Below are 20802 nucleotides of genomic sequence, written 5' to 3' on the forward strand. Positions count from 1 at the left end.
AGGTCACACCATGAAAAAGTAATTCATGATAAATTAAAATGGGTTTTTATTATTGCTGCTTGTTGCCTTGTAATTTAATTTTTTATGGACCCTTCTGACACCTTTAAACTGACCAGGGTTGCCTTGTTTTCCTTAAGAAATGAATATATTCTTTCTGGTTTATGTGGTTTGGTGGGGTAGTTTGCTAAATCGTACTTGCATGGGCTCTAAGTACAGAAGTAAAATTCACATGTACAGTTCAATCTTAGAGTTCTGAACAGAAGATTTACAACTGACCAGTCAACCAGACACATCATTTGGAATTGGAAGTACACCATCAGACAGCAGAGAAAAAAAATGAAAGCAGTGAATATTGTACACTACAATACTCGGTTACATGTAAAATGCCAAAACAAAGGAAGAGAAAGTTTAAAGAAGAGATATGCCAAAGTGGGAAAATGTTTCAGTTCTTGATTCATCTGTATAAGGATGATTAAAAGCAGCATTTTTCTCCGTAGCAAAGTTTCAAAGCTGTATTAAGTCAATGTTGCGTTGTATCATTTTGTTCAGAGTAACGAACATTTCAGAGTTAAGACGAACCTGTTACCCAGGTATTCGTAACTCTGAGATTCTGCAGCACAATATCTATCGCAGAATTAAAAACATACAGTACCTGGTTGCAAGAGATCTTGGAATGACCACAGTAATTCTTGTCCACTCCTCAAAGTCTCCTGTGTAATACATGGATGGCTCACTTAGCTCTCGAGAACTTCCTTCACATCCTTTGACTCCAGGTGATGCAGGATAGCAGCCCTCTTTCACAAGTGACCAGAACAGGCCAGCATCATGGGAATACTGGAGGAGAACTGGAGCAGAACTACTGTACTGATTAGTGCAACCGATGTTCAGCTGCAAGAAATATGATAAAAGTGTAAGCCAGGAGTCTGAAGGACTGCTTGCAATGCAGCCAGCTGAAGTGGTTTAGCCTTGCAAGATAAGTAAATGTTGATATGTAAATACAGCTCATGCTGGGATGGGGAAGGAATCTGGGGTGTGGTTATGTAAATCCAATTCAGCCAGGGCTGATGGAGGATCAGTTGTTAGAATCGAATGTGATGTATTGTAACTAATTTGGGCTGTTGTGGGGTCACAAATCATGCTACTCCTAAATGTGGGAACTGTAAAATATGATACCAGTGCTTGCAGGAGAGACACTGTCATTGTAAGAAGTCTCAGATGAACAAGCCTCCCCCTTCCAGAGTTGAGTGAATGGAGTTGGGAGGAAAGGGTTTGAGCCAGCCTGCTTCATGCCTGTCAAGTGTGAGCTGTAAGACTGGTTCAATCTACCTCTTTCCCCCTTGTTTTAAGGACAGACCTAAAGCAGACTCCATCAGGAATCTTTTTGCTAGTCCAGTGGAAGCTGGAATCTTTTGCTAGCCTAGGTGGTGGCTAAAGAGTTGAAATCACTAAGCGCTGAAATCACTGGTTTGGCCTGGAGCCAGACCCATTGCAGCCAGCAAGATTGCTGGCGGGAGTGACTGGCAGGTGGCAGAGTTGATGTGTGTAGTTACCTGCAGTTTTGTTTTTGATTATCATCTATACCTAATCTGTAATTTTAAAATTTGTGAGGCAGATATAGAAATCCAAAGACAATCAGAGTCCATTATGTTTTGGAATCTATTTCATACATGAGGCATTCCTCGATAAAATTTTTTGCTGCATCTTTTTTGAGGCTGCTAGGCACATAAAAAGTGATACTTGAAAGTGGATTTTATGCATATAAAACATACTAGGTATAACACTGTACTTGTATTTCTGCAATAAATGACACAAACCGCATTTCTTATTGGACTTCTGTTCTATTCCTTTCTCTTTGTAAATGAAAGAAAAGGTGTGCAGAACTCCTTAAACTGTAGCACTGAATCAGGCTAAAGAGCACCACGCAGAAGAATATTACAGAACCTATGATGATGACAGCAATACAACAATATTGGCAATCCCAAGCATTCAAAAATCATGAGTTAGGTTCCAAAAATGATGAGATTGGTTTAAAAAGCCCTTTTCTGGATTCCTTAATCACATGAATTGTCTCAGGCCTGACTTTCCATGAATATCATGCAAGTGGATCGGTGGGAAAGAGTAAGGAAACTTCCTTACTCCATGCAAGAGGCTAGAATAGTCTATATCTCTGTGCATAGCTGGCCTCAAAGAGGGGAATATACTGTGGAATAATGCAGACTGCACATTCCACCTCTTTGTGTCCCCTGAGACACAATCCCTCCCAAAATTCCAAATACCATCCAATGCTCCAGGATGTGGCCACATGTTGCAATCTAGTCCATTCATTCCAGTTGGATTATGTATGTATGGCTACGTCTAGACTACAAGCCTCTTTTGAAAGAGAGCATCTAGACTTCAACCACTTCTTTCGAAAAAGCGAGCTGCTTTTTCGAGGTTCGAGTCCTGCTTCCCCCAGGGTCGGGATGGGATGGGTTCAGGGAACAGCCAGGCGGCCCTGGGGCAGGCGGGATAAAGGGCCTCCCCGCGGTAAGGTGGTGGGGCGGGTTTCCGCATGGCCTAGGGGATAGGCAGTCTGGATGCTCTGTTTCGAAAAAGTCCTGTTTACATTCAAGAACCCCTTTTTTTTGAAAGAGCACTTTTGAAAAAAGGTGTTCTTCCTCATAAAATGAGGTTTACCGCAGCCGAAAAAACTGCCGCGTTCTTTCAATTTGATTTTGAAAGAACGCGGCAGCAGTCTAGACACAGGGGAAGTTTTTTTCGAAAAAACCCTGTAGTCAAGACACACCTTAGTGAGCAAGAGGTGCAGGATCACTCCCCAGTAGCCAGGGAATTTGAAAAAAATCTCAAAAAGTGCCAGCAGCACACATTAAATAAGAATATTTATCAGTTTTCAAAAATTAAAAATGGAACATTTGAAAAGGGAATATTAGCTTTCATTACTGACCTGTAGAAAGCACCTCCACTGTAAAAACTACGCAATATCATGGCAATTGGGATGGTGAGGAATTAATGGGAGGTATTTAATTCTGGAAGCCAGTCAGGGACAGGAAGGTAGGTATATGAACCTTACCTCTCCTTCCAAAATAATAGGTGGAGGGTAGAACATGCCAGAGATGTAATAGAAGATGCTTTACAATAAAGTGATTATCAGAAAGAGGAATGCTCAGCTACAGCTAGTTAAATTATTCATTGAAAGAAAAACGTTCTGCAAAATTTAGCCATTTTTGACAAATAAGCCCTTATAAAGTCCTATAAAATTTAAAAGGGACAAAATTAATAGGTTTCTGTAGAAATTACTCTAAAACCTACAAAATTGAAAACACTGTCCCTTCTATAGATTTATGAATCATCCTATATATAATTCTATATTGTCTATTCTATAGGCCTATGTAATAAGAGAATTATGCCCAAATATAATGCTTCATTATCTCATCAATTCTATCCCCACCATTCATATATGATGGCAAATGGAAAGAATAGATTTCAAATTTTTGCTAAAATGTTTGCAAAAAATACTAAATCCAAAAAAGAAAGGTTGAATTATACAAAGTATTAATCACTCAACTATTTCACAAGGATATATAATTATTCTTTACAACAACTTCTAAATGGAATGAGATTACTTTACAAATTTCCTTATATGTAATTATTATGCATGAAATGATGGGGAAGTTGTATAGCTTTAACTATATTTCAATAACTTTTAGACTGCAAGTGATCACAGACACTTAAAATTGCAGGGAACAATCTAAGCAAAGTCTATGATGGAGTGCTCACCTTTCTTTTTAACATTCCTCTGCAAATGTCTGACAATCTATTGGCAAACAGGATTTAATTATTACAGCCTCTAGTTCCCTTATAACAAAAAGAGCATGAATAACTTCTATTGTTAATTTTAATACTGATGTTAATCACCTGCTTAAATGATTCTTAACCAGAGATAGACTTAAAACACCTGCTTAAGCAACTGTCCTAATTTGAGACACTAATCAATATACACACAAAGAAAGAGATTATTACTGCTTCAATAGATACGTTTTTTGTTTGTTAGTTCACGTTACTTTGCTGAAAGTTTCGTCTGGAAAACTTTAAAAATAGTCTGATTTATTTAGCCTGTACTCATGCCTGGATTCCTGCTGATTATAAGACCCACAGAACAATGATTTTGTCACTCAAGTAGAAAAAGTGTCAAAATGTGATTAGTGTGTTTTTCTAGTGAAATCATATTTACATATTTAAGTGTTTTTGTTTTGCAAAACAGTCTTAGGGGCCACAAAATGAACAGTAATTTATGCAATGAAATGTAGTCCTCAGATGGCATAGCATTTTATCAGAACAACTTCTAAATGGAATGAGATTATTTTACAAATTCCCTTATTTTAGCCAACTTTCCTATTTAGAGAACTGTGGGAATTATATTGAAAAGTTGCCTGTAAACAGCTGATCTCTTTAATAATTCTGTTTGTAAATTATTCAGTGTCTGTATCCACCAATTATGTAAGGACCATGTATTTGTGGCTAGCTCATTAAAATTGCATTGCAACCGACCCCCAGAATTTACCAATGGGATTTCATTATAAACTCAATAAAATTTTGATTAAGGTTCAGAAACAACAGCTTGTCAAAGCACATACACTTTCTTTTGAGTTTATATTCTGATGTATTGTCACAAGAAAGAAGAAAATGCTAATTGGAGCCTATATTCACTGACACAATACAATATAAATTATTTGAAAAACTCACATTGGAGTATAGAATAGCTTGTAAATTCTTAAATAGTTTTAAGGATAAAAAATGCACTCATGCCACATGGAAGCTTTGTAGTCACTGGGTCCCAAATGAGATAAAGTCTCCCCCACCATTGCAGTAGCATTTCCTGATACTGAATGGAATAAAACAACAGTCATTTCATGTCACCGCTTCAGAAGCTTATTAAAATATAACAAGCTTGTAACATTTATTTTGGTGAAACACACAAAGCTTTACTGCTCTATAGTTGTTATCTTTTTCTTTCAGAAAGCAGAGTCTTTTACACAAACAGAAATGGAAATGATGTTTTGCAACCTTTAATCTCACAAGTAGTTCTTACTTATATGAACCATTTTGTGAGTAAGAAATATTTACATGCAGGAGCAGCCCAGTATACCTCAACCAGAGCTACAGAGATCTGAAATACAAGAATACCTTGAACTGCAGGACATATCCAGGTTTCAGTGTTAAATCCCGAGTCACAGCAAATCGATCTCCATCTGATTTACCAAATATCATCGCTGAGGGGGTGGCAGAACAGAAACTTTCATTTTTGGTCATCCCTTCATTAGCCAACATCAGCCACACACTGAGCTGGTTCATAGGGTAATCAAATGCTGGCTTTTCATAAAAGTTCTGTCAGAAATGAAAGATACATCAAATACCACCACCACTCTGTATGGCATCACAATAAAGTAACTTTCAAACACTCTTTTTTATGTTAACACACAAGGAGTTATGCATGTAACTCACTTAGCACCAGAATTAGGCGCTCCAATTCTATTATGCTAAAGGAGATATAAGTACCTAAACAGACAAGGATATACCTACAAATACTTCAGTATTCTTTAAAAAGCAATCAGTAAATTCAAGGAAAACTCTACTAATGCTCCTGCTTCATTAAGGCACCTATTTACTGAAATTGCTTTTACCTGTGGTAATGTTGGGTTAATGACAGGAATGATCTGCTTTTGCTTTTCTGACAAAATGATGATATCATCAATGGCCCACTGGTCATAACCTTCCCCTGAAAATATTGGTTGCCACCAGCGGAATCTAGTACAAGGTGTCTTTGCAGCAGCAGGAAGCTCAAGATAGACAAATCTAAAAGACAAGATTTTAGCAGAACTTTTATAGAATATTGAGTTCTTAAAGAGACACATGAAACACTGTAGAACAGAGGATGGAGACCAAAAAAGGTAAAATCTTTTTTACAGGTAGAAATCCTCAGAAATCTTCCAAATTCTTGGAAATCGGCTTCAGATCTGTAAAATAGGGATAATGATACTTCCTTTGTCTTGCCTAGCACAATGGGTCCTTGAACTCAAAAGGGCTTATAAAAAGCTACTATAGTTAAAAACAGTAAATAAAAATAGTCTAGAAAGCTGTCACTGAAAGTATGATTAAGTTTTATAACAATTCTCCATAGCAATATCAAAAGACAATTTCAACAAATCAGGCATTCCTTTTTGGTGCCATCCTTATGCTATAGTACTTTTCTGATAAATATAGAAATACGAATAAAAATAACAAAAATAACTGTGTGTTTCATGTCTTGAATAATCTTCATTAAGTATAATTGATTTGGACATATTAGAAGTATGTCTTACCAATAAACTGAAATTATTTTTAGTCCAAATGATGTCATACTTCAAACTGATTAATTAGGATACACATTCTGACTGGTGTGTCATTGAATAAAATATTTTCAGATGTTCCCTGTTTAGCGCATATTATAATTATAGGACTGAATCCTATGTTGTGATTTATTTTTAACATGTTAATTGTAATCTAAATTATAAACACATATGTTTTAATGGTTTCTCTTTTGGCAACTAAAGAAATCCTCCCATTTATTACCATTGTGGCTGTTTTGTAATTTGTGGGGTTTTTTTTAAATTAGTAAGAGCTTAATTTTTATGGAACTAGCAATTCTAAAAGTTTATAAAATAAGTAAAAAAACAAATATTTTTGAGGTCATCTGGCCTAAATAGATACATATGTTATAAGAGAAACAAACTGGTATAAATGGCATTTAATCTATCCTTCCATATTAATCATTGTTACATTATAGGTGGAGCTGGCTGTGACACTTACAGTTAAGGTTGTCCTACATTTTCCATTATAAGACCCAATTTTCAGGTGCATATAATTTTGCTAAACTTTAACAATTTATGGTTGCATTTTCTATGATGGATGACTGCCTCAAACTGAAATTCTTTGGAGAAAGTTCAGCAAAAAATAGTTCAGACATTTCTGAGAATGAGTTTAGGAAAAGACACATGTTAAAAATGTTAAAAATCCATCTAACTACTTCAATGAGCAGCTCGAGCACATCCACAATTGAACAGTAGGCCAGAGAGACCAGGAATCAGAGACTTTACCTATCTCACAAGAGGGTGGTAAGGCTAAACATATTAAAGCCTATGAAGTGTTGACATAGTACAGTAACAGAAACCATATAAATACCTAAGATTGATAAATATAAACCATTTAAATACCGAAGATTGATAAATGTAATCAAAGCAACCTTAATTCTGGCATTTTGCAATTTTGGAGCATTTAACTGCATCCTTAATGTTCTTTTAATGTAGTTTTTTTGCATGTAATATCAATACACATTCAACAGAGCTGAAATCAGAGATAAAAGAAAACAACAAATCTCTGTACCTCATTTTGTGCAAGTTCTAAATCTTCCTTTTAACTTTGTATATATATTAGCAATCTGGTCATGTTGCAGATTGAATTGACTATCTGAAACTTTTACTTTTCACTATAGTTTTTCTTTAAGGTTCAGCTTTATTTTTAATCCTAGTATTACTAGTCATAGTATTTTACTATTGCAGCGTGGAAGAGTTTCCTTGTAATGAATTTCAAGAATTATGCCTTGTATTGTTTTTGTTTCAGAGAGAGAGAGATGTTTTAAAAGGTCTGATATTATATGGCTTTAGTCTGAACCAATGCCTTACCTAGGTTTGCTGAAGTCAGAGAAATACATCTCTGCGAGTAGGTGCCAGTTGATACCTCCATTGTTGCTGTACTGCAGTAACACACCTTCTTCTCTGCTGTCTGGTTTATTGCATGAAGAACTCTCCCCACCTATCTGAATGTAAAACTGGACAAAATCTGCCCAGGTGGTGTCTAGATCCCAGCTCACCAATTGCCTTTTTCCATCCTATGTTACAGAGGTATATAAGAAAAAATAAACATATTCAGATTGTTAATCATCACTCTAAAATGCTTTGCCTGAAAATGTCTAAACGTCAAACATAGTTGTATGTGGAAAATTATGTGCAATCTAGTGCAATGCAAAATAGTTTCATTTTGTGCAAATGTAATTTTCCCTACCTTAACCACTCTTTCCACTTTAATAACTCGTGATACTATTTCTACTTTGTACACATTTTGATCATTACAAGCCCAGCAGTCCACATTTTTGTAAATTATTTATCTAGTATTAGGAATGTAAGGCTTTAAACACTTTTTGTAAACTTTGAAACTGACTCGCTCTCTTCTCTCCTCTCCCCATTGCTTTTGGACACCTTACAACCTCAGGGGAGCCAGGAGGGAACAGACCTTGTACAACCAGAACTACTCAGGGACAGATTTTTTCAAGTGTTCAGCACCTAGCAAATCCCATTGGGACATTGTGGAACTGTACTAAGCTATTTTAAAAGTCTGGCCCTTAAATCTAATTTTCCCAGACAAATTTTGTACTACCACTTTAATTGATAGATTCTCCAAATTGTTCAGCACTGTGTGATGGCGTATACAAACTACACACTGGACAACAAAGGGTTAAAGAACTGCTCAATGGTCAGATAACTCCAGTCTCCATATTTGCAAGGCATGCATAGGCTGGAGTAGAATCATGACAAGGTAGTTGTTGGCAGACCAGAGAAGAGAAAAAGACCCTCAGCTTATGAGGAAAGGGGTGACTGAAGGCAGGAACCTCTCAGATGACCACTGCCCAAGATTCCGATTCATGCTGATTGAAAATCATTGCCCTTCATTTCCTATTATCTTGGTTTAGTCACAATAATTCTTTGTTTTTTGTTTGTGGACTATTCCAGAAGGGGACAGACTTTAAAGTGACCTGGCTGGAGGCCAAGTCATAGGAAAAGGCAGGTCACCACAGAGACCATGTGGCCATTAGAGAGGAGAGAGCTCCTATGATACATTTACTCACCAGGATGATACATTTACTCGCCAGGAGGCACCAGAAGAGAATGAACTTCTTCACATACTGGCAATTCCCACTGACTTTAAACGGATATGAGGGTGCCTAGCATATTATAGGATATGGACTAGCACATACCTATTGTAATACCATTGTTAATTTCCTGCATTTTCCTTCCATATTGCACCTTAAAAATATATAGGACCAGTGTTGTGCAGAATCTACTTTCACAGAGCACTTGGGGTATGTCTACACTGCCACCCTAATTTAAACTAGGGTGGCTAATATAGGCATTCGAACTTGCAAATGAACTTGCAAATATTTGCATGTTCCTGGGCCCCGCCATTTTTAAATGCCCCGTAGTTCTACATGCGGCACAAACTAGGTAGTTCGAGTTAAAGTTCCTAATTCAAACTACCGTTACTCCTCATTGCTCCTAGTTCGACCTAGGGTGGCAGTGTAGACAAACCTTTACTCTCTCTTTTATTCATGCTCTTTTCCACCTACCCATGAAATATCTCCTGTCTTCTGGGTTGCTTCCATGATCTCAGATATATTCTTACCACAGATGGTTATGTTCACCTCAAACTCATAACTTTCCCCCATTCACATCATTCAACATATCCATAGGCATCCGACTTTCTCCACTATTTTTTTCATTCATTTTCGGTTGTAAATCTCCCATTTTTCTGAGGCACGCATCATCATTATCATGACAGCTATCAAGGATCTAATGATCAGAGTAGCAGAGTCAATTTCCAGGCCCTCCCCTATACCTTAGGATCAGTATGTTTGATATCTCTGCTTTTTATTACTCCTTTATGGAGACAGTCCATGGTAGCATTCACTAAAGTGGATAAAGTGGACTCTTGCAACAGCGGTAAAAAAGAGGCATTTTACCTTCAGTTCTTGTATATGTTTCATATTGCACATATGGATATGTTCTGCTTCCACTCACACTAGTGTAGATCAGAGGTTACTCAATTCAAATCACTGGAACTACTTTGTAAAATCTCTATCATAGCCAAATCCTGAGCATATAGTGGTTTCACTTTGTGCAGAATGCCACAATCTCCCCAGAATGTGGCCTTCCTTTATCTGCTTCTTATATTCCAAAGTGGATTTACATACTCTTCAGCCATGTCACCAGGATGGACAAAACTAACCGAGCACACCATGTTCTCAAACTTTCAAATGACATGCAAAGAGATGGAAGACCTGACCCAACCAGGTACTGTGCACAGATTGCTCCAGAGATCCCAGGATTTCACAACTGGTGTGATGCCTTTAACCATGATTACTCTGGCTGACACAATGACCCTCATTAGACTATGTATGTTTGATGACAAATTTCTTTGGATTTACATCAGCAGAAAGCAGAACTGGCATGGTAGTATTTAGAAGTCTTGTTTTGAGTATCAGCAAAGGACATTTACCATGTTTCTCTAATCTGAACTATTGAAGTGTGTCGTCAGCAAAGAGGAGGGCAGAATCAGGTTCAACAGTGGTTTTACAGAGTAGCGTATTTCCACTCTGAATACATGATCTCTCTTTTACGCTTATTAAGTTTGCAGATGATACCAAACTGGGTGGGGTTGCAACTTCTTTGGAGGATAGGGACATAATTCAAAATGACCTTAGCAAGTTAGAGAAATGGTCAGAGGTAAACAGGATGAGGTTTAATAAAGATAAATGGAAAGTGCTCCACTTAGGAAGGAACAATCAGTTCCATACATACAAGATGGGAAGCGACTGTCTAGGAAGGAGCATGGCAGAAAGGGATCTAGGGGTCATAGTGGACCACAAGTTGAATATGAGTCAACAGTGTGATGCTGTTGCAAAAAAAGCAAATATGATTCTAGGTTGTATCAACAGGTGTGTTGTAAGCAAAACTCGTGAAGTCATTCTGCCGCTCTACTCTGCACTAGTTAGGCCTCAGTTGGAGTACTGTGTCCAGTTCTGGGCGCCACATTTCAAGAAAGATGTGGAGAAATTGGAAAGGGTACAGAGAAGAGCAACAAGAATGATTAAAGGTTTAGAGAACATGACCTATGAAGCCAGGCTGCATGAACTGGGCTTGTTTAGTTTGGAAAAAAGAAGATTAAGGGGGGACATGATAGCGGTTTTCAAATATCTAAAAGGGTGTCACAAGGAGGAAGGAGAAAATTTGTTCCTCTTGGTTTCTGAGGACAGGACAAGGAGTAATGGGCTTAAAGTGCAGCAGGGGAGGTTTAGATTGGACATTAGGAAAAAATTCCTAACTGTCAGGGTGGTCAAATATTGGAATAAATTGCCAAGGGAGGTGGTGGAATCTCCCTCTCTGGAGATATTTAAGAACAGGTTAGATAGACATCTGTCAGGGATGGTGTAGACGGAGCTTGGTCCTGCCTTGAGGGCGGGGGGCTGGACTCGATGACCTCTCGAGGTCCCTTCCAGTCCTATTATTCTATGATTCTATGATAGGGGGCCATGCCTGCAGCAGAGCCAGTGCAGTGCTTTTGTAGGAGGAGGAGCTGTAGGGTCCTACCCCCCCCAAAAAAGGATTTGAGGGTAGGACTAGTGGCTTTGACACTGTGCAGATCCACCAGATTCTCCCTTCTATGGAAGTGGTTTAAAGCCATAAAAAGGGCCATACTGGGTTAGACCATTGGTCCACCTAACTCAGTATCCTGTCTTTTAACAGTGGCCAATTCCAAATGTTTCAGATGGAATAAACAGACCAGGCAAACATTTGTCTACTCCCAGCCTCTGGCAATCACAGGCTAGTGACACCCAGAGCAAGAACTATCTACAGTGTCTCCAAGATCTCTTTCATTGGTGGTAAAGCTAATTTAGACACCATCATTTTCACGTGTAGTTGTTTTCCAGAGTGAAATACTTTGCGTTCATCAGCATTTATGTGCATTTTGTCTTCTGCATGTAGGGTGCTCCAGCTATGGCAGTGACCTATCAGCCACGAAATAGCTTCATGGCTGCCCTATGGCCTAATGAGTGGATTCTTTCACCGCTAGTTTCCAAGGCAATTTCAAGAGCTCATCCAATCCAATAAAGATGTAGTTTGAGGAAGAATTTGATGCTACTGTTGTGTGCTAAAAAATATGGAGGGATTTCTACTGTGTCTCAGTCATGCTGATGGAAATAGAGATACTTGAAAATTACAGTTACAGATCCAGCGACCACTGGGAAACTGAACAAAAGACCTGGAAATGGCTGGAGATGGGGGATGGATAATGGAGAAATTATGAGAAATTATCAAAAAAGAACAAAAATCTTAGAGGAAGATTTAGAGAAGCAAAAAGGAGGTGAAACTGATCTTATCACCTGTTATCAGGTTCAAGGACTGGCCAATGCTGTACTGCCATCCATTAATATAGGTAAAGTGGTGATAGGAAAAACCATCATCCAAGAGTATCTGTGCAGGTGGAGAGTAGGGGTGAAAAATCCCATTTAATCAGTTAACCAGTTTAATGGGATCCTGCAGTCAGGGGGCTGCTCTAAACCTGCCAGATCACTGGTTAACTGGTTAACCGGTTAGGCAACATTGTTTTCACCATTTCTGTGCTCTAAAAATAGCCATAGCTTAGCACATTTTGGTATTGAGTGTCACTGACATTATAGTAAACACATAAATAAACTTTATTAAGAGCTATAACCTGATGTGTGGACTGCCCAACAGTTGAAGGGAGGCGATTAAAGCCCTTTCCCGGGGCAAATAATTTTCAATAGAGTTCAACTGAAGTCAGTGCCAAAACTGCCAGCATTTGCTCCTAGGGATCAACTTTCACCAAAGAATCAAGGCAGAAGAGAAAAGAACTAGCTCAGTTTGGGTTAATTGCTCTTTATAAAAAAATGTTATGGAAGTCACTGACTCATTGGGTTGGAATAAACTAGGAACTAGATCCATCAAGAGAGTACTCTGGCTCTGTGGAGTCTTCTGTTTCTTCGAACTACGGCTACAAAATGGATTAACCGTCTAACCCCAAATTTATAGATTGTTTGTTCCATCCCCACAGCATATTAACTGATCTGCCACAATAGCAACAAAGTTGAACTCAGGGTTCCATGACAGACAAAAACAAGCAGAAGACAGGGACACAGCAGAGCAGAGTAGTGGGCACTCATGTTATCTTTAATTGTCTACAGAATCACAGATTCATCTTTGTCTCTAAATACAAAGTAGCATTATTAATGGGAAGGTTGGTTGACTTTACAAAGATGGTTAAGATATTTCCAACGACATCTATAATTTTGAAATTGTTATCATGCCTCCTTCTATAACTGTCTTCAGACTTCCCGTCCAGATGATAGGCAACTGATGTGATCTAATTGGACATAAGTGAAAAGGTTTTGGTGCCGGGGTTTAAAATGCCAGCTGCACTTTAGAAGCAAAAAGTGCAATGGATTAAAACCTTTCCTTCAGTTCATGGAAAAAAACAGAACATACAACTGTCTACAGCATTTTAGCTCAGACCTTGCTGCATCTTTTGTTTTGGAATTACATGCATCATATACATCCAGTTCCATAGCTAGCAAGTGCAATACACCATATATGCAGTATATCAAAGTATCTGTCCATTTACATGTGTAGAGCAATAATGAAACCAAATTAAGTTCTTGAGATTCTGCAGCCAACTGCAGATTTTATCAGCTTAAAACTTGTTTTATAACTGTGCAAAACATCTCTTGATCCTAATGAGATGAAATTAAAGCCAAGTGGTGTATTGTTTCACTTGAAAATACATAAGCTTTTCTGCCATACTCTGGGGCCCACACATGAGGAAATTCTACCTGGAACAAGAAGGTGGTAAGGTAAGATGACCGCAAGAGCAGCTCTGCTGTGAAGCCCAGTACTGGCTTGCGTGGTACCAATAGGCTATGTCTACACTGCAGGCTTTTTGCGCAAGAATGGCTGTTCTTGTGCAAAAACTTGTGGAGCATCACCACTGCGTGCACGTTCTTGCACAAGTAAATTTACAGTAAAGCGTTGGAACAGAGGGCTTCTTGTGCAAGAGTTATTCCTCTCCCCATGAGGAATAAGCCCTCTTGCGCAAGAGCTCTTGTACAAGAAGGCAGTGTGGATGGGCAACAGGGGTTTCTTGTGCAAGAAACTCCTATGGCTAAAATGTCCATGAGAGCTTTCTTGTGCAAGAGAGCATCCACACTGCCATGGACACTCTTGCGCAAAAGCACATCTCTTATGCAAAAGCACATGGCAGTGTGGACATGCTCTTGCGCAAAACAGTTCTTGTCCAAGAAGCATGCAGTGTAGATGTAGCCATAATGTATTATACTAGTCAGGGAGGGAGCATGGGCAGACTAGGGGGAAGGAGTGGGAGACCGATACTCCCCTAGGAGCCTCCATGGCAACATTCTTCAGAGACAGAGCTGGAATTCAAAACTGTCCTGATCAAACTGAACCTCTAAGGGAGTGGGGAAAGAAGACATGTAATCGCACAATCTTCTGAGGTTCTACCAGTCCCACATGATTCAGGGTCTGATTGCAATTTACTTTATCCCCTGAACTAGCAGAGGCGAATCAAGCTTCATGTGAAGAACCAAGATACTATTTCAGACAGGTTTGATGTGCCTCTCATACATATAACACAAAATCCACTCTCCCAAACAGAATAATCAGCTATAAAATTAGGTTAATTAAAATAGGCAGTTTGCAGTTACGCAAACTCACGATGGAAATGTAGGGGGCTAATTGGAAGAGTACATGCTGCAAACACACCTACAACTGATTACAATAAGATAAAAGATAAACAAAGAGTCAGTAGAACAAAGCCCAAATTAATCCTGAAACAAGAGACTGATAATGGCAGTAAACATTAGCAGTTCAAATATAAAGTGGCTATTTGAACAAATAGAAAGAAATATCAACACATATGTACGTGCTTCCAAAACAACACACAAATGTCAACCAATGATTACAAATAATTTATTATAACCTCTATCACCATGGCTGTGAGGTGCATTGAACACAGAACATCTAAACAGAAATTAAATAAGCCACCTTCAATTATGGCACTCAGACTGCTGCTACTGAAAAAATAAATGCTAACCCAACCCCTAGAGATCAATAGAAAGAAGCCAAGAATTTCTAAATGAGATTTTCACTCTTCCTAAGCAGAAGTAAGAAGAAATATCATAAAAGAGAACCCCAGTTCATACTAGGTTAATTCTAAATTAGCAAATTAATTTGAGAAACTTGGCCAGAGAAAATGAGCCAGAAAGAGAAACATCTTACAGAGAAGACAATTATGTCAAAAATCCAATTAGCACAATTAGCTAGACAGACTGATTTGTCTATTATGAAACTTGCAGCACAGCATTGCATTTCCAGGAGACTTGGCTATACACATATACACTGGTGTTAGAACTGGGGGTGCTATTGCACCCCCTGGCTCAAAGTGGTTTCCATTATAACACAGGATTTATATACTTTGCTTCCATGGATCACAGCATCTCCAGCATAAAAATTGTTCCAGAACCCCTGCAGGTATAGAAGTTCTAACAATTACTTGATGGAATAGAGATGTGAAAATAAGATAAACAACATATAGTTACACAGCTTGACATATTAGCTAATTCCTCAAGACCTGATCCAACTTCTATGGACCGCAATGGCAGTTGGATCTGGTTCAGAAAAGGAAACCACATAACTATGTGAATAGTCTTCCTTCTGGTAACAAAGTCAGATATTACAGCTGAGGGAATGTAAGTCTGTAATCACAAAGCCATACTCCTACTCTTACACTTGGCTGTAAAGGTATCTTTTTGCTTTCATTTGATTATATATTATTGATCTGCAGATTTCCAAATTTTCTCTTTGTTTCATGTTATTTTTGTATGTGAGCCAATTGAGTTATGCAACGTAGTCTGACAAGACCTAGCCAGGCATTTTACAGAAGGCTGGAGGAGTAACATATTTGTATTTTCACCAGCTCCACTTCTTTGACTTGACAAAATGTTGCATGCCTTGAGGGTATAGTGAAAGAACTATTCTCTGAAAGATTACTGTTCATGCTTAGGAAAAAGAATTAAATAACAGTTACCAATGCAAATTGTGAGTTACTTGAAATAAAATATAGTACAGGCAGTCCCCGGGTTATGTACAAGATAGGGACTGTAGGTTTGTTCTTAAGCTGAATTTGTATGTAAGTCGGAACTGGCGACCAGATTCAGCTGCTGCTGAAACTGACCAGCGGCTGACTACAGGAAGCGTGAGGCAGAGTTGCTCTGGCCTGGGCTTACTGGAATCAGCCACTGATCAGTTTCAACAGCGTCTGAATTTGGACGCCTGTGACAGAGCAGCTGGGGCGCTGCCGGGTAGGTCCCCGCAGCGCCGCACCTCAGCGCTGCGGGGACCAACCCGGCAGCACCCCAGCTGCTCTACCCCAGGTGTCCCCAAGTCAGCCACTGCTGAAACTGATCAGTGGCTGATTCCAGGAAGCCCGGGGCAGAGCAACTCTGCCTCGGGCTTCCTGTAGTCAGCCGCTGGTCAGTTTCAGCAGCGGCTGACTTGGGGACGCCTGGGGCAGAGCAGCTGGGGTGCTGCCGGGTTGGTCCAGTAGCACCGAGGAGCGGTGCTGCGGGACCAACCCACAGCTCCCCAGCTGCTCTACCCCAGGCGTTGTCGTCGAGAAAAGCCTGGTCTGCTGGGGGGGGGGAGGGCACACTAGCTGCGCCCCCCTCCCCCCAGCAGACCAGGGAGACACGGAGCAAAGCCGCGGAGCGCGCAAGCAACGGGACAGCCGCGGCGCATCTGGGCTGTCCCGCTGCCCGCGTGCTGGGTTTCCGCCAACAGACCAGGGAGACGGGGAGCAAAGCCTCCTTGAGGACACCGGCAGTGGGACAGCCACGGCGCGTCTGGGCTGTCCTGCTGCCCGCGTGCTCCGCGGCTTTGCTCCGTGTCTCCCTGGTCTGCTGGGGGGGACTTCCCCCCCAGCAGACCAGGGAGACGCGGAGCAGCTTTTCTCGCCCCGGAGGACGCAGGCGGCGGGACCGCAGAGCATCTGGGTGTCCCGCCGCTCCCGTCCTCCGGGGCGAGAAAAGCCTCGTTCGTAACTGCGGATCCGACATAAGTCGGATCCGCGTAACTCGGGGACTGCCTGTATATCTAAAAATCCTGTTATAAAAAAATAGCAGAATTATTATGCAAGTTTCTCAGGTACATCCCTGATACTTTACTTACTCCCATTACACATTGTATCTTTCAGGTGAACAATCAACTTCTGCATTCCCCATCCTTTTTGTCTGTAAAAGGGCTAACGTGGCTTTGTTGTGCACGTGCATCCATACTGTAGTCAGTTTTACATTTATACACTGCCTGTCATCTAGTCTGGTACCTCCTCTTAAGCCACTGTCAATCACCTTCTTTGTTGCCATACAACCACATTAGGTTTCATTAAAGACAGATGTAATGTGCTTCTAAAGTATTCAGCTCTTGGCCATACCTTGTTGAAATAGAGGGTTGATCCAGAAGAAATGATCCCACAGCCTTGTTCAGGTTTTACAATTTCTCCTCCAATAACTTCCTGCCATTCAGTCTTCAATGCATTTGGGTTCTCAAAATCAGACATTATAGTTGAAGGGAGGGAAGTCTCAGGGTGACACTCAGTGCCCTGATACCCTGTATCACACCTGGAGAGAAGCATAAAGACAACAGGCTCCTAAAGATACATACATCTTGTTCTACTTGATGCCATCCACCATTACTTTAAAGCAATGCAGCAGCCCATCTGAATTAGGTGCAAAATAATCAAATTCCCTGAAATCATAACTGCAGGTCCTGGCTTGGTCAGTTCAGTCCTTCTGAACAGATCTTTTGGATGAGATTTTAAAAAAATGCAATGGCTGTTCAGTTCTCAGGGGTTTTGAAGGCCAAATTTCCAAACAGGCCTGCATATTTCTGAAATCTTCTGACTTGTATATTACACAATCCATGATCTGCAGGGGCACACATCTACATATGAGTGTGGATAGAGGGTGTATTAGCAAACTAGTACTGGGACATATATAAGTTGGATGAACACAGAAGGGGCTATGTACTGTTAAAATATGTCCTTAGAAAAAGTTTCATGGGATATTTAAGAAAAGGGGATGTTCTAGTGAACATGATCAAATTTCCTCTCCACTTACAGTTTTATAGTGATGCTGTCTCTCTCCGCCCAAAGATGGCTACAATTTAGCGGTTAGGTATACTTTTATATAGTCAAAATATTCTGTGATCCTTTGGGATGGAATGTAAATGAAAAATTTTGTGGGGAGAGAAAGTCATTGACATTTGGGTTACTAACTTCCATTTGTGACTTAGAAAATATTTCTCCTGTAGTAATCTATCTTGTGTGAACATGTACCGCAGCTCAACTCTTGTGTTTTAGATTCTAGTCTATTAACAGCTATCAGAAATTTTTATCTTGCTCCCATGATGGGGTTATTTGCATTTGGGATAGATAGATCTTAGTTGTATCCTTGCTGTTCCTGTGAAATTCCAGCTAGGGTGTGGAGGACAATGACTAATTTGCAGTGTCTAAGTGGTCTTGAAATTACATGTCTTTACAATGAGGATAAATATTAACTGGTTATGTTTTTTCTATATCCACTGTTTCTCTCTCTAGCTATTTAAAACATGGTAGATACTGTTGTATCTAGATAATCTTGAGGCCAGTAGTCACTAGCCAAGTCCCTGATAGAAGACACAGAAAGCTAAACACAGCTCAGTTTGATACTGATTGCCAAATAGTTTCCACACGGGGGTCCACTCTGACAACATAGAATAAGCTGATCACAGCAATGCCCTGGTCATATGGATGGTGAAGCTGGAGCAGATGTAGTTATAATAGCCTTATATCACTGAAGGATCTCTTCACAGCCTGGAGCCACGAGGTATATGGTGACTTTGCTTTTGCGGACTGGATCACCTAATGGCTTTTGTACTGGTGATAATAGTCTAACCCACACATTATTTAATTTAGTTTTTTAGATTTTTAATGCTCAAAAGATATGCCTCCAAAATTCTAGGTATCCTAACATCTTTATAACACAATAAAGAAAACCTCAGCAGCATTCAAAGTCACCATTTCAGAAGGAACCGGCAAATGAGCTGTACCTGCATGAGCCATGATCACACCAGCCATGTCCATTACACATATTTGGACACTGCTGTCCAATATAGATGTTGTCTAAAGCCCATTCATCTTGGACTGTGTAGTAGCACTGACTCCAACGGAAACGCGTGGCACTGGACCTTAAAATCAATAACAACATTATCTGTAATGCTTTACCCAACTCTATGCAAGAGGCTAGAATTCAGCAAAACAGAAATACAGAATAAACCAGCATCTCAGTTCTGCTTGTAAGGGATTGAGACAACTGAAGATAGATTTTTATTAACTAATTTTCTAGAGAACCACCTTTATGTGCAGGCAAAAGGAGGGACAATTCAGTTATTCATGTTAGTCTATATTGGTAAAAACAAAGAAGAGCCCTGTGGCATCTTAAAAACTATCAGATTTATTTGGGTACAAGCTCTCATGGGTTAAAATAACTTTGGGTATGTCTAGACTACAGGGATTTTTCAAAAAAAGTGGCCTTTTTTCGAAAAATCTTTACCTGCGTCTAGACTGCAGCCACATTCTTTTGAAAGTAAATTGAAAGAACACGGCAGTTTTTTTGATGGCGGAAAACCTCATTTTACAAAGGAATAATGCCTTTTTTTGAAAGTGCTCTTTCGAAAAACGATGCTATGTAATGCAAACTGTGCTTTTTCGAAAGAGAGCATCCAGAGCACTCTTTTGAAAAAGTGGCTTGCTTTTTCGAAAGTACTGGTTGTAGTATAGATGCTCTTTTTTGAAAGAAGCTTGCAGTCTAGATGTAGCCTTTATCAGATGCATAGGTCAGTGGGCAGGACAGGAAGTATAAAAGCTAGGGCTGGAGGTCAGCTAGATGGCAGCAACCAGTGGAGCCAGATGCTTCCTGCCTGATCTTGAGCTGGGAGACTGCTGCAGACCTCTGTGGAGCTGGGGATTGGCCAGAGCTGCCAAAGCCATCCACAGAGAAGTTGCCAGTTTGTTGCAGACCTTCTACCTTGATGCCCTAGAAGATCACCTACAGATCCGGGTATATACCGAGGGGGAGATGGGAAGTGACCCAGAGACAGCAACCTCTAGTCTGATTGCTTTGTTATTAGAGATCTAGTCAGCATGTTGCATCTGAATTCCCTGCTGACTTGCCACTGCCAGAGTTCTGGGCTGGGATGTGGTGAAGTTGGGTTGGCCTATATCTCTCCTGCTGTTCCACCACTCCTCCTTCTTAGGCCAGCAGGCCTGCATCAGCCTACATTCCACTGAGCTAGGACAGTTGGCTCTGCTCACCCCTTCCCAAACCCCTTAGACTGTGTTTGGGCACTTAACCCCTGCCAGAGCCTTAATGAATTAATGTCTCTTGTTGTCCTGCTGGATGGGCTGGGACTCATAATGGTGTTTGCTATTCTGCCCTGATTGTAGGACAGGATACCTGACTGTGTGTTGCCTACTAATTCCACAATGATGGGCAAAAAACATGAACATATTGAAGCAAAATGGCCTTCCACAGGCGCAAAGGGAGCAGAGGACCACTACCATGGACACTGTAGTAGGAATAGGGCCTGAAACATAAGCCCTTATATTAGAGGCCTAAACTAAAGCAGTGGGAATTGTGAGCAAGAGGCAGGTTTGGCTCTCAGAATCTAGCAAGAACAGGGCTTATATTGAAACATACATTTGTATTTTATATATATAGACACATTCCAAAAAGGTGATACCTGAATATTTTGATACCAAATACATATCCCAGATATAACAGGAACACGCTGACCCATGTTAAGGATA

The 20802-nt window shown here is 40.0% G+C and overlaps 1 protein-coding gene across 2 annotated transcripts in view; it reads right to left on the reverse strand.

Annotated features, from left to right (window-relative positions):
* RELN (reelin) overlaps positions 1-20802 on the reverse strand; it is a 491382-nt gene that overhangs the window by 116259 nt on the left and 354321 nt on the right. For both annotated transcript variants that reach the window (XM_006137543.3, XM_075926876.1), the window contains 6 exons: positions 19044-19181; positions 17389-17575; positions 7719-7924; positions 5682-5853; positions 5185-5385; positions 653-888 (listed from right to left, as the gene is read on the reverse strand). In XM_006137543.3, the coding sequence (XP_006137605.2) occupies positions 653-888; positions 5185-5385; positions 5682-5853; positions 7719-7924; positions 17389-17575; positions 19044-19181 (1140 nt within the window). The remainder of the gene's footprint in view (positions 1-652; positions 889-5184; positions 5386-5681; positions 5854-7718; positions 7925-17388; positions 17576-19043; positions 19182-20802) is intronic.

This window comes from Pelodiscus sinensis, chromosome 1 (assembly GCF_049634645.1).
Source record: "Pelodiscus sinensis isolate JC-2024 chromosome 1, ASM4963464v1, whole genome shotgun sequence".
Taxonomy (NCBI): domain Eukaryota; kingdom Metazoa; phylum Chordata; order Testudines; family Trionychidae; genus Pelodiscus; species Pelodiscus sinensis.